The sequence below is a fragment of the Onychomys torridus genome, chromosome 9 (genome assembly GCF_903995425.1).
Source record: "Onychomys torridus chromosome 9, mOncTor1.1, whole genome shotgun sequence".
Lineage (NCBI taxonomy): Eukaryota > Metazoa > Chordata > Mammalia > Rodentia > Cricetidae > Onychomys > Onychomys torridus.
In genome coordinates, this window is record NC_050451.1 from 109,476,883 (window position 1) to 109,491,591 (window position 14,709).

Consider the following 14,709-nt stretch of genomic DNA (forward strand, 5'->3'; position numbering starts at 1 on the left):
AATTCTGTGAAGCTGTGTTACTGAGCCTGTCTAGCACACCTGATGGTCTAAGAAAGAGCTGAACACCCAATAGCTAGGCAGGAGAGAGGGTAGGTGGGGCTGCAGGCAGAGGGAATGACTAGGAGGAGAAATCTAGGGAAGAGGGAAGAGCAAGAAAAGGAGGAGAGGAGGGTGCCAGGGGCCACCCACCCAGCCAGCCACCTAGCCACCCACCCAGCCAGCCACCCAGCCAGCCACTTAGCCACCTAGCCAACCAGCTAACCAGCCAGCCACCCAGCCAGCCGTCCAGCCACCCACCCATCCAGCCAGCCATCCAGCCAGCCAGCCAGCCACCCAGCCAGCCACCCAGCCACCCACCTAGCCACCTAGCCAGCCAGCCACCCAGCCAGCTAGCCAGCCAGCCGGCCAGCCATGGAGTAAGAAGGAAAGAAAGACATACAGAATAAAGAAAGGTAAAAGCCCAGAGGCAAAATGTAGTTAAAGATAAATGGGATAATTTAAGTTAGAAAAGCTGGCTAGAAACAAGTCAAGGTAAGCCAGACATTCATAAGTAAGAATAAGTCTCCCTGTCCTGATTTGGGATCTGGGTGGTGGGTCCCCAAAGAGTAAACAAAACAAAACAAAACCCCCCCAAAAAAACCCCAAAACAAACAAACAAACAAAAACCCAACTACACCCCAGTTTGTCTTGAATTCAGTGCCTTCCTGTGTCTTCCTCCCAAGTGCAGGGATTGCAGATATTATGAATCTAGAGTGATTTTAATGTGATATTACTACAAAAATGTTGAAAATTTTCTCACGGAGTTAAAAAAGTTGGAACTGGTTTTAAAATTTTTCATTTCGTCATTTTCATTCCCAGACATTTTAGTCAGACACCTACTGTGTACAAGAAGCATGCTTGACACCATGGTTGTAAAACCAAATCTACTCAAGCCAGGTCTTTGTAATTTGTAAAAACTGCTCAGCTGGTGCAATTCTGAAGGTGTGGTCCCAAGATGGGGGGAATTTCAGGAGTTGGGGCATAGAAGGAGGAAGCAGGTTGCTAGGTGGAAGCTATATTGTTCAATTGTCACAAGCTGTTTGTACTAGTTAAAAGCAGACCCTGAGAACAAGGTGGGCTCGCTTGTCTCAGGCGCAAGCATGTCTATTTCTAGTGTCCTCCAAAACTGTCCAAGGGCAGGCTGGTCCCCTGTAACAAGGAGAAATGGGAACAGCAAACAGCTAAGGGTGTTAAAAATCTTATACCCATGAGAACAGCAGGAAGCTAAACCATTTCCGACAGAGAAGTACAAGAATGCCTGGTGGGAAAGAAGCCTGAGCCTCTGTGCAGAGGATGCTCTGCCCAGCCTGGAAGGCTCTCAGCCAGGGATCCGCATGACGGTCTCAGTGGGGCATCCTTGGCCATTTCTGCTGGATGCTGCAGTTATTACTTTGGCTGGCTCTCCCCACTTGCTATTCCAGTTGTTGGATGTTGTAAGTGCCAGAGTTGATAACATGTTGTTATCTATAGGCTCTTCCGATCTATCTGCTACCTACAACTTGCTATTTATCCTTATACTCCTGTTTGCCATAAAAACCCACTCATCAAAACCCAAAGCATGGATACCATAGGTCCAGGTGTTTCTTTAAGGCCTTTCAAGACTGTCTTGACCCTGGCCCCTTCCATTACCAACCGCCATTAGGTGAACATTCTGTACCACCACACCCTTCTGTCATGATTCTTTGGCTTCACTTTGACCCCAAAACAATGGAGCCATTAGACCAGGCCGAAGCCTCTGAAATGATTAATAAATCTTCCCTCCTTTTGAAAGGTTTCCTCTCAGGTACTGGTCATAGAGACAAAAGTAACATGGGTGGCTTGTTAGGCTGTGTGGCACAAATGAAATCTGCTTTGGAGAGGGGCTCATGGGGGAATACACAGCATTTTCAGAGCAACTGGAACTAATGTACTGGATACACAGAACCACCAACTGGTAGAGATGTGATAGAGAACATCACTTCCTGCTCTGTGTAAGAGAACCCATAAAGAGTTTATGCAAAGTGGTAGCAAGCACTTCAATAAAGGACTCATAGGGAGTCAAGAATTCAGAGAGGAGTGACATCCATTCAAAATGAGGGGAAGGGAAGATATGGTAGACACAACCCAGAGTCATTTGGGAAGGAGAAACTGAGAAAGTGCCTCCACCAGACTGACCTGTAGGCAAGCTTGAACAAGGCATTTTCCTGATTAATGCTCAATGTGGAGGGCCAGAGCACTGTGAGTGGTGCAACCCCAGGGCAGGCGGTCCTGAAGTACCTAAGGAAGCAGGCAGAGCAGGCCTGTCTGCTGTGGATATCACACTGTATAAATAAAATGCTGATTGGCCAGTAGCCAGGCAGGAAGTAAAGGCGGGACAAGCAGAGAAGAGGATTGTGGGAGGTAGAAGGCTGAGGAAGGGACACCGCCAGCCGCCGCCATGAAAAACAACATGTAAAGACACTGGTAAGCCACAAGCCATGTGGCAAAATATAGACTAACAGAAATGGGTTAATTTAAGATAGAAGAAGTAGATAACAAGAAGTCTGCCACGGCCATACAGTTTCTAAATAATGTAAGTTTTTGTGTGTTTACTTGGTTGGTTCTGAGCGTCTATGGGCCTGGCGGGTGGCAGAGATTTGTCCTGACTGTGGGTCAGGCAGGAAAACTCTAACTACACCTGTCCAGCAACATTCCTCCAGGCCTCTGCTCCAGCCCTTGCTCTGACTTCCCTCAGTGGAGGACCACTACCTGGCAGCATAAGATCAAACAAACCCTTTTCTCTCCAGGCTGCTTTTGGTCACAGTGTTTTTATCACAGTAATAAAAACCTAAAAGACACATGGTTTATGATGAGCTGGCACTTAGTCTGATGGGCTGGAGCATCTGCACCAGGGTGTTCAGATGGGAAGGGGAAGGGGAAGTGGGTTGGATTAAACGCACACTTGCTGTGGCATACTCCAAGTTTTCTGCATAAAAATGAAATTAGTAATTTAATGAAGATAATTTCTAAAAAAATATATATCTTTAAAAATGATTTATGTGTGTCTGCTTGTCTGCATGTGTACCATGGACATGTAGGGCCTGAGGAAGCTAAAAGAAGTTATCAAATCCCCTGGAACTGGGTTCAAGGCAGTTTGAGCTACCATGTGGGTGCTGGGAACAGAACATGGGTCCTCTGGAAGAGTAGCCAACACTTTTAACCACTGAGCCATCTCTCCAGTCCCAAGTGTAGATAAATGTATAAGCCACGGAAACACAGACATATATTAACTACGACAACAGACTCAAAAGAGCTATGTGAGGAGGGTCACAGCTGACTTTAAAATGATGCTGCCTAGCCACAGAAGGGACATTTCAAACAACCCTAGAATTTGCCACTTCATAAATACATATTCAGGAGAGTGGTGCATATTCTTCTGTGTCAAGTGTTCCTAAGCAGAAAGTTAAGATTTAAATACAATTTTACTCTGGCTTAGTCAACCTAGAAACAGAAAGAGGTTTAAAAATACAGCCTGAATTCAAGCAGTATATGTTGATACATGATATGTATGCATATATAGTAGGGTAGAGATAAGTTCATTAGGGAAACATGTGTTTTATTTGGCACAAAAAAAAAAAAAAAAAAGATGAGAGTTCAACCAGGGAGATTCCCCAGAATGACTAGGAATGGCCAAGACTGATAAAACAAATAGAGATATGAAATACCGTTACCAAAATACATAGACTATCATCACAAATTAGGAAAGAACATGCCAGGCACTTTTATATTTTACTGAACATTGTTTTGTCTCCCTTTCTTAGTGAGGAGGCATTCAAGATCTATAATTAATCAACCCAAATTCATTTCTTACTGTGAAGAAATGATAATATATGCTATGAAAGTATAATTAGTATAGGTTTTGTCAAATTAAAAGCAAACAAAACAAACTTTGGGGCTGGAGAGACGGCTCAGTGCTTAAGAGCTCTGACTGCTCTTCCAGAGGACCCGGGCTCTCTAGTTTCTGCCCAGGGTACCCGATAGGTGTGCATGAGGAGCGCGCACACACACATGCAGGTGAGACACCATATACATAACAATAAATACATAAAACCCTAAACTTTTCCTCATGGCATCAAATGTGGATGGATTCCCAAACATCAGGGCGTCTGTGGTAAACTATTTAGACTACTGTGAATTCTAAACCTGGACAATCGCAGCGGCTTCATGAAGTGAGAAGCTTCAGAATAAAACTAAGAGGCAGTACTTACAGACAGTTAAGCTTAATAGCCCCAATACGTCAATATAAAATTATAAAAGTCATGAAACTAAGACATCCTAACTAAACACTGGCGCATATATATGAAATTCTAAGCAGAAATTCTATTTACTTTGAATCAGCAATCACTGTCCCTGGAAACCAGAAGGAAATCACGCAATGGGCAGATGGTGATAACCCTGAAAGGTGGTCATGCAGAATGCCCAATGTGTTTCCCACGTTGGACAAACAAACACAAAGCTATTTCTTATAACCACTGATATGCGCAGGAACTGGCTGGGGAGGGCCTATGTGGACTCCGTGCATCTGTAAAGCACACATTTTATGATACCAGACTAGGCTTAAAAATCTCAGTGCATAAAATCCATAAGCTATTGAGGAAGTTTTAAAGCATGAAATTAGCTAATTTTATTTTTAAGGATGTTGTACTAACATAATTGAGGATATCAAACACCTGTTTATGGAAATGTCACACCAATCACCGGTGTGTACCCCCACACACCTGTGGGTGCATATGCACTACAATTAATTCCCATATGAGAAAGTGCTTGTGTGGGGTACTTAACTTTTTCCATATACATGTTGCTTGTTCTACCTTAGGATGAAATCAACGTAATCAATTAAAATAAAGCCATTCACTGTCTCTAATGTCTACTGTTTGGGCATAAACAAATCTGTGAGCTGGCTTAGACAATGGCATACTATCATTGCATACCTCACATTTCTACTGTATCATCATTTCTCAAGATGCAGTCTCTGGAATTCTAATATCAGAATTGTTAGAATACTAATTCCAAGGCCTGGACAGATAGCTTAGAGGATACAAGAACTTTCTGCTCTTCCAGAGGACCTACATTTGGTTTCCAGCACCCATGTCTGCCAGCACCCATGTAACTCCAGCTCTAGAGGACCCAATAATCTCTTCTGGTATACACAAACACATGAATAAAATTTTTTTAAAATCTGAAAAAAATACTGATTATTGTGTCCCACACACACTTAAGTGAATTTGGGAATAAAGGGTCAAAAGAACATCATTTAGATTATGACAGGAATCCATGTAACTCCTAACTAAGCACATGGAAGGCTGGGGGCTACTGTATTGGTTTAAGCCTTCAAGGCAGGTTCCTTACTTATATAGGCCCCTTGGCTAGCACTGGACACAGTTAGTTTGTGGATGAATCAACAAGTCAATACAGAAATCCTCAGGACACATGAATTCAGACAACTTCCAATTATGATTCTCCGGGACTGTGAATTAGGTGTCCTTCTTTGATGGGAAGAAAACATCTGAAGCTATGGCAGGACTCCATCACGCCTCACTATTTATCTCTATCATGCATCTCACTGCCAAGGAAGCCTAGCACTCACTTCATATGAAGAATGTTCTGGTGTCAGCCATGGGCAGACCAACAACATAAGTTCCCCTTCTTATGATCAATACTGTTTGGGAGAACCACTGTACTAATGAGGGAACACAAGTAACTCAGATGGTTCCAGACACTCCCAGGTGAAGAAAGGAAGTTAGACAGGGTTACAAATGCCAAAGTTAGGATGAGGTATACATAAAATCACCAGCTACTCTGCTGACTTCTCTGTCTTCTGAGATGTTCTATGGATGTGAACATTTTGTCTGTTACTGGCAACCGTTTTAGGATGGAAATGATTTTGTCTCAAGGAAGCCAGAAACTTGCTGGGTTGAGTTTATATAATACTCCCGGTACTCAACGGTGACTGCACAGATGGTATTTATTTTTGTGGGATAATTGTACACAGTGTGAAGGTATATTGCTGTGATTGGTGTAATAAAAAGCTGAAAGGCCAATAGCTAGACAGGAGGTATAGGCGGGACTTCCGAGCAGAGAAAGAAAGATGAGGAGGTATCTAGGGGCATGGGTTATGTGGGAGACGGCAGGAGACATGAAAACAGGATGTACAAGATAGAAGAGAGGTAACGCCATGAGATAGAATGTAGATTAATAGAAATGGGTTAATTTAAGTTATAAGAGCTAGTTAGGAACAAGCCTGAGCTGTAGGCCAAGGTTTCATAATTAATAAGCAGTCTCCATGTTATTATTTGGGAGCTGGCTGGAGGGACACAGAAAGACTCGTTACATTTGGCGCCCAACATGGGGCATGTACCCAAAGCCTGCTGCTGGCAGCATACAGAGGTGCAGCTTTTTTAAGATGCCCTGCTATGAGCAGCTGATGCTGCAGTGAGGACACAGCAGCTTTCCAGAGCTGGGACAGGAGGGTGGACCTGAAGGGGCAGAGCCAACCACCAACGCCATAAGCCAAAGACACCTGGAAGTTATTCTGTTATTCCACCAGGAAAGGCAGAAACAGACCAAACACTCATCAGGTCTGCTGCTAAGACTTTTGTGCCTTTTTAGTAGCTCCCTGTCAGATCATGTTAGAGCACTGAAGGTATTTAATCATTTTTACTGGTGAAGATCAAAGGGGTTGTGGTTTTTATTACTGGGTCAAATGCTTCTTTCTCATCAACTCTTCCATGTTTCTCTTTACTATGAGACAGCTAAGCACAGCGTTTCTGTGTCCCTGCCACTGAGAACTGGTTATTTCCTGTCAGTTTGATTCTTGACAGTAGGGCTTTATGGCCCCACAGTGTCTCATCCTAACCAGTACAGACTGTCATGCACTATGGACCTTGTTAAAGATTTACCCACCTTATGCTTCCAGGACAGGGTGGCACATCCACATTCTGAAAACAGCTGATAAAGTAGTCTTTGTCACATGCTTAATTCCTTACTCAGAGGTGGCGCCATTCATAGGTTTCCCTAAGGCATGTGTACATTTGACCTCAGATGCTAATTCATTAGGTTTTCATAACTACCTCAATCTGTGATTAAATCAGAAGTGCAAATGTGAGCCTCATGTTATCCCCACAGGGTAGGTTACTGGAAACCAGACTTTCAAACCCTTGATTGTTTTTTGGCATTGCTGTGTTCCTTATCTAATTCCAAACAGAATACAGAGCTCCAAAGAATGACCTGGAACCAGCGCTGATGTGGGCTTAACCAAAGAGAAAACATAGTCATGCCTGTTTTCTTTTTCTTTTGGTTTTTTGAGACAGGGTTTCTCTGTGTAGCTTTGTGCCTGTCCTGGATCTCACTCTGTAGACCAGGCTGGCCTCGAACTCACAGAGATCCACCTGGCTGTGCCTCCCGAGTGCTGGGATAAAAGGCGTGCATCACCACCACCTGGCGATCATGCCTGTTTTCAAGGAAACCAGTCTCTTCAGGCATTTTATGGTGTGAAAATGGAGTAATCACTAAACACTATGGAGTAGACAACTTCTGTTCTTCTCCAGAGTAATTAGAAAATTTCACTTACCTTGGTTAAATCTATTTTGTTATTCTTTTTTAAAGATTTATTTTATTCATGTGTATATATTTGTGTGTGTGTCTGAGTATCCACAGAGACCAGAGTGCATCAGATCCTTTGGAGTCAGAGTTACAGGGGGCTGTGAGCTGCCCAGTGTGGGTGCTGGGAACTGAACTCAGGTTCATGACTGAGCAGCCAGCATTCTTAATAGCTAAGTTGTCCCTCAAGCCCCATTTTAACATTTAGACATCATGAAGTGCACTCACTCAATATACTTTCTTTCTTTTTCATATTTAGTTTTTAATTTTGAGAGCCATTTGAGACCAGATAATTTATAATAGCAGTTCTTAATTTTTTTATATTTAAGAGCCCGTTTATAAAAGGTAGTGTTTGGTTTTTTTTGTTGTTGTTGTTGTTGTTTTTGAGACACAGTCTCTCTACATAGCCATGGTTGTCCTAGAACTCGCTATGAAGACCAGGCTGGTCTTGAACACATAGATATCCTCCTGCCTTTGCTTCCCTAGTACTGGGATTAAAGGCATGTGCAACTGTGCTTGGTATAAAAAGATTTTATGTTTAATTGTGTGTGTGTGTGTGTGTGTGTGTGTGTGTGTGTGTGTGTGTAAATGAAAATGCCTGGAGTCCAGAAGAGGGTGTTGAACTCTCCCTGGAGCTAGAGTTACAGGTGGTTGTGAGTCACCTGATGAAACCTGTGTCCTCTGTGAGAGCAGCAAGTACTTGCAACTCCTGAGCCATCTCTCTAGTCCCTTCTACATCTTACATCTTACTAAAGACCACAAAGAACTGCTGATTATCAAAGCCTGGATCCTCCCATCTTCTACTAAGTCTGCTTCATGAGTGAACTGATGCATGAGAGGAATCCTGCACTGTACCAGCACTCGGTAAGGGCCCCAGGAGCTTCCACAGAGGGGTCTAGACTACACTTTGGAAATGGTCCACAGGTCTTGATGTTTGTTCATGGACCCTTCTCTCTGGCATGAAAACAATCAAGACTGTAAACTGTGTGCCACCACACCATGGTCCCCAAGTCAAGATAAGGCAATTTCAGTGGAGGCAGAGGGTATGCACTCCTCTGTGTTGATTTTTTCCTCTCCAAATGAAGAATTGGATAACTTTATCTTTTTCCTTAGAAGATGGCAGGACTAAAAAGATTTCCTTTGCTTCTTTCGCTCTCCTCTGGCTTTGTGGGGAGGGAGGGAGGCACAGGAACACAAGTGTGTTCTTGAAGCAGAGATTCCCGGAGCAGAGAATGCAGTGAATGAAAGCGAAAAACTGCCATTAGTTCATCTTCCTGGTTTTATATCAAAGACGAATCCTATGCATAAGTGACCACATGGCTGTCCTGTTTTGTGAAGAAGTTTACAGAAAATGCTTGTTTTATAGTCTCTACAGAGATGGACTAGGTGGCCCTGGGCTTCAGCACTTAGGTAGAGGCAGGAACCAGGCCCTACAGCGGGATGCCAGGGTCAGGAGTCTAGCCTGTTCTCCTAGTCTTTGCCTGTCTGCTAGGGAGCAATGCCTAGAATCAGAGACACTAATTAAAATTAAAGGCATATTAAGACAGTAATGAAACTCGTGATCCAGAGATATTGGTAGGAAGGCTAAGAAACATGACCTTTTTGAAACAAGTGCTCAAGCACTTCTTCCCTCCAGAAGGAGGCCTGGCTCAGGAGAGCTGCAGAGCTTTGCCTGCCACCTTTCAGCTGTCTGGGGAGACACATAAGGCTTTGTGGGGAGAAAGACCCTGAGTCGACGCACTCACAGTGGCCAGCAGGCTCTGAGCATCTTTACATAGCAATGTGTTCTGAGAAATGTGGGCCTTGGGTGATTTTCTTGCTGGAGGATCAATCTCAAGGAGTGTCTAAAGAGCATGACTACAATGTTCCTAGGTGATAAAATCTGGAGGGATCACCTTCCTGTATGCATCTCTTAGTGACAGCAAGGTCACGCGGTGTGTGAACTGAACTGAGCCACAGCGCTCACCTCATTGAAGTGGACATCCTGCATCCCGACGTCTTCCATCATGGAAGCCTCTTCATCGATGTTCGGTGTGATAACCCGGAAGGCTGTGCATCCCTGTCTGAACATGCCTAGGAGGAGAGAGAGCAGAGGAAGAGCTGCCAACCTTAATGTGGCTGGAACTCTCGGGTTCTTCCTGCCCTGTGCATTTCTCTGTTGAAACCTGGACCCTCCTACTGTCTACAGTCAGTCTGTTTCACGTTTGAAGTAAATGACTGATGAGGAGATCTGTCATGTGTCAGCCCAGAGTCCACACGGGAGGCTGGGACCCAGCATGGCCTCTATCCATCCATTTCCCCACATTTAACCTTCCCCACTTTGCTTCTCAACTCTTTGTAATTTCTTATCCACTTTAATTAAAATCCATTCAACCTTCAAATAAACCACACGCTGAAAAACCATAACTGAGTCAAGCTAGTAGTAAGTTAACAAGGAAATGTTTGGTCAAAGGATCCATAGTCAGATACCAAGAAAAAGAAAGTAGCCAAAGCCAATGAAAGAGAAATGAGTGGCCCCAAATCAACTGTTTCTTTCACGCATTGATCATCTCACCTACTTGGGCCGGGGAAACCCACAACTTGGGCTAGAGCCCTTCTGACTCCCTCCAGTAACACAGATAATTCAATAGTCAGGTGTCTGCAGGCTGAGGTGCTGCCCGGGTGGAGAAAAGCCCTTTCTGTTTGGGAAGCAGAGAGCTACCGTGCCAGGGCCTCAAGGGAGATCAGGTTCTGGGGAAGTGTCAATTCCCTGAGCAGTGACAGCTCAGGTCGGACATTGGGACACCGTTTTAGGCCAGTTCAACATCAGCTGTGTGATGTGTCAGTGAGGGAGGACTTGAAATGTTCAGCCACTCTAGTTGAGATGCTCCTTCATGATTTTAGAAAAAGAAACAGAGTATTTTGAAATCAGGCTTTGAAAAAGTAGAACCCCAAAGCAGAGATTTCTGTGTTATACATGTGTCCAGGCTTCAGTCAGTCCCAAGGTAACCATTTCCACCATGGCCTTCATACAGCCTTGCTTTGATCTGGCAATAGAGGGAGCAAAGAATCCCCAAAGAAAAGCTGTGACCCAGGAACTTGAGGACACATTAATATGCTGAAAACAAAGATATAAAAAACAAAACAAAACAAAACAACAAACAAAATGCTGGGGTTGAGGTCAATGGAACAACAAGCATGTTGATGGAAATGCTTTCTGTCTGCACAGAGCCCAGTTACAGAAGGAGAGGGCAGAAATGAAACAGAAACCACCAGAGCCCTGGAATGGCATGTGAACAGAGCGGCTGGGGACCCTTGGGAGCTGGGTGATCCTCAGGCTCACCTCCCCGGCTCTTCCTCTGGCAGGTGGTATGGCTGTGGGGGAAGACAGATGGCTCCCGCTGGAGTGCTAGGTCAGCTTCTAAACATGAGGAAATGCATCACCCAATAAAATGACTCAGCAGGAAATAACATATGAACATGGGTCCTTTGATTTCTCTCTCATTCTGACTCTGATGTAAGACAAACCCATTCTACAAGATAGACATTTCACGGCCTTGGCATCTGCCACTTTACAATGCTACTCACTTTGTAAAAGTACTCCTCATCAGCCTGGATCAGACACTCATATTCTTCAGTATTGTGTGTACAGATTACCAGCTTTCCTAAACCGCCAGTATTCCAAAATGAGATGCCACCCTTGAAGGCTGCTCCAAGTAACTGGTGTTTAACCAGGAGGAACCGTAAACAGACTCATGGGAACAAGTGCATAACACACAAATATGGAGCATAACTTGCCCCAACCTCTGGTTAGCATAATTGCCTTTTCCCATGATAAAGCCTACAGGGCTTCATTCCAGAAAATCTGTCCAATAACTTCCTGTGAGAACCGTCACTTGATTAATAAACAGTTCTGGTGAGAATTATCTTAAGGGAAAATAAAGCCGTTTCAGCTCTACATTAGCTGGTCAGGAACAGCCAGATGCAAAGCTCATTAGCTATTTTTTGCAGAACAGTATGAGGCTAGGACAGCATGCCGTGTTCTCTTCTGAACATTGACATTTGCTTTGCCCATGGAGGCAATCAAATGCCGTAACTGGAAATAAAGCAACCGTCAGCGTGCCTGTGTGTACGCAATTCCCTGCCTCCAGATCCACCCGCAGGGCGCCCTGCACAAGGCCCAGGCATCACTCCTTACCCTTTCGCGTGAGATACTCTGCCACCAAGGCTGTTACATGGACATAGCACATGGCTGCCTGCAATAGACATCAAAACAAATGGCTCAGAATAGTCACCTACAACCTTACGTCTTTGGAAGGCATGCACTCTTGTTAGCTCTTCGGATACCAACTATTAACAGCTTTTTAGAAAAAAGGAGTCCTTCACATAGGAACTGACATAGGAGCTGAAAAGTGAGGCAAATTTGCAATTACTGCATTTTAACATAAAAGACAAAACCATCATTTTGAGAATTTTACCATTTGTCTCAAAGTAAAACAAGAAATATTTAGAGAAAAAAATTTCTTCCCAGACTCACTCAGGTGCTAATAAATTTTCCTTTCAACTTTATTTTTAAACATTTATTTTTGTTTATTTTGTGTGTGTGTGTGTGTGTGTGTGTGAGAGAGAGAGAGAGAGAGAGAGGAGAGAGAGAGAGAGAGAGAGAGAGAGAGAGAGAGAGAGAGAGAGAGAGAAAGAGAATTTGTGCCAAATTCCACCTCTACATGTGTTCAGGTGCCTGTAAGAGGGATCTGGATCTCTCAGAGTTGGAGTTACAGGTGGCTGGCTACATGTGCTCAATGCAGGTGCTGGGAACTGAACTTGGATGCTCTGGAGGAGCAGGATGTGCTCTTAACTGCTGAGCCACCTTGCCAGCCTATTTTCTTTTAACTTGAACAGGGAAGACTGTAATTTTTTTTTTTTTTTAAACACAATTCTAAATCAGAATGTGGGCTGGAGCTTGGGCTCAGTAGTAGTGTGTGTGGTTGGCACACCTTAGCTTCAAGTCCCCCTGCCCCAAACCACAACGACCAATACTAGAGAGACAACACATAAACCTCTCACTAAGTTGCCCCGTTGTAGAGAGCTGCGTGCCGCACCCTAGAGATGGCGCTGGCTTCCGCCTTCCACCTTCCTGATGGTGAGCGCTCTCGGTGGTAAACAATTCCATATTCGACTTGGCTTTAGGATCTGGCTTGCTTCCATATACCTGGACCTGTCTGCAATGCCCACATGGCGGTTTAGGGTTGGCTGCCCAGAGGGCCTGAGGGAGGGCTCCCCCCCCCCCCGGGGGTCAGAAGATTGTTCAAGGTTCCTGAATAAACTGCAGAAAGAAGAGCTCGTTGTTGCGTCTTCCTTGCTGGTCGAGGCGGTCGCGACACCCAGTTATCATCAAAACTAAAGGTGGGTGTCTGGGTGAGACCATGAGGTTCTAGGCACTGTCTTCAGCTGGGTGGCTGCCACCATGTGGTGTCCTTAGGTAGTGAACACACATCTCGGGAGGCTGCCTGTGCCTAACCTGCAGAGGAGAGCTTCTGGGAGTTACACTCACCATGTTATCCCACCCTAGCAGGCAGAGCTCATGCCTTACATGGTATACCTCTTTCTACAGCACACAGCTGGAGACTAGTCACAGAGCAGGGGGACAAGTAAATGATGGCTTTCCGAGCAAGTGTACAACACCAACTCTGGGGGCAGCAAGAAACAATCATGAATGAACTGTCTAGGTCCCTTAGTTACAGAGTGTACTGGATTATACAGTATCCCCCAAAATCCATGACTTCCCTGAGACCTCGTGATGGTTATTTTTAAATGTCACCTTGGCACGACCTAGAAATATGTGGGAAAAGAGTCTTACTGAGGAATCACCTACGTCAGCTGGCCTGTGGACATGTCGGTAGGGACTGCCTCACTTGATGGAAGACCTTCTCTGAGTGTTAGCAGTGCCGTTTCATGGTCCTGGACTGTCTACTGGAGTAGGTAAACTGAGCAGCAAGCAGGCCAGCAGCATGGGTGCAAAAGTTCCTCTCTGCTCTTGACCAATAGCTGTGATGTGACCAGCTGTTTGAGTTCCTGCCTTGAATTCCTTCTCAATGATGTTCTGTGAGCCGGAGATGTACTTTCCTTCCCTAAGCTGCTTTTGGGTATTTTCTCATGGCCACAGAAATGAAACAGAACAGGTCTCATAATGTGACACAATTTGGAAATAGGACTGTTGTTATTAGTTAAAATGAAGTCACTAGTACTAGGTGGTGTAGTGATAAATTGTGTACTCTAATGAAATTTGCCTGAAGATCAGAGGACAGAACAAGCTAGATTAAACAAAGAGGCCAGGCAGTGGTGGCACACACCTTTAATCCTAGCACTTATCTGCCTTTGCTTGGGAAGCACTAAGAAGGAAGTGATAAGGTGGGCAGAGAAAGGTATATAAGACGTGAGGTGACAGGAACTAAAGCTTTTTGGCTGAAAACCTTTTCAGGTTGAGGAGTCCTAGAGGTGAGATGTGGTAGTGACTTGTTCCTTTGTCTCTCTGATCTTTCAACATTTACCCCAATATCTGGGCTCCAGGTTTTTATTATTAAATGGTCAATTTATCCTTTGAGCAATAGGGTGGGCCCTAAATTCAGTACAACTGTGCCATAAGGGAGAAGAGATTCAGGAACACAGACCCACGTGGAGGACCCCGTGCGACAATGGAGCCGACTGGAGAGATTTGCCCACAAGGCAATGAACACCAGGGAATGCCGGCAACATGAACAGCAAGGAGAGAGGCAGGGGTCACACTTTTCCCTGGTATGCTCAGAAGCAGGCCCTACCTACACCTAGATTTGGACCTCTAGCCTCCCCCACTGTAAGGGAATAAATTTCTGTTTGATAAGCCACCCATCTGTACTAGTTTATTGCAGCAGACTACAGCTGAACCTGGAAAGGGCTCTTCCCGCTTATAAGAAACCTGGGCCACAAAAATCATGTAAAAAGTCATAAATTCTGAGAATGATAGAAAAATTACTATTGTAACTTTCTTTTGACAATAGCCACGGCGCAGTTTAGGCTACATTAATAGTGAAGCAGAAG

At 44.5% G+C, this 14,709-nt stretch overlaps 1 protein-coding gene across 24 annotated transcripts in view; it reads right to left on the reverse strand.

Annotated features, from left to right (window-relative positions):
- Dock9 (dedicator of cytokinesis 9) overlaps positions 1-14,709 on the reverse strand; it is a 273,772-nt gene that overhangs the window by 23,162 nt on the left and 235,901 nt on the right. For 12 of the 24 annotated variants that reach the window (XM_036199716.1, XM_036199724.1, XM_036199723.1 and 9 more), the window contains exons 44-46: positions 11,834-11,891; positions 10,979-11,056; positions 9,623-9,729 (exon numbers count right to left, since the gene is read on the reverse strand). In XM_036199716.1, the coding sequence (XP_036055609.1) occupies positions 9,623-9,729; positions 10,979-11,056; positions 11,834-11,891 (243 nt within the window). The remainder of the gene's footprint in view (positions 1-9,622; positions 9,730-10,978; positions 11,057-11,833; positions 11,892-14,709) is intronic. The other 12 variants (XM_036199735.1, XM_036199731.1, XM_036199728.1 and 9 more) reach the window with 1 other exon arrangement.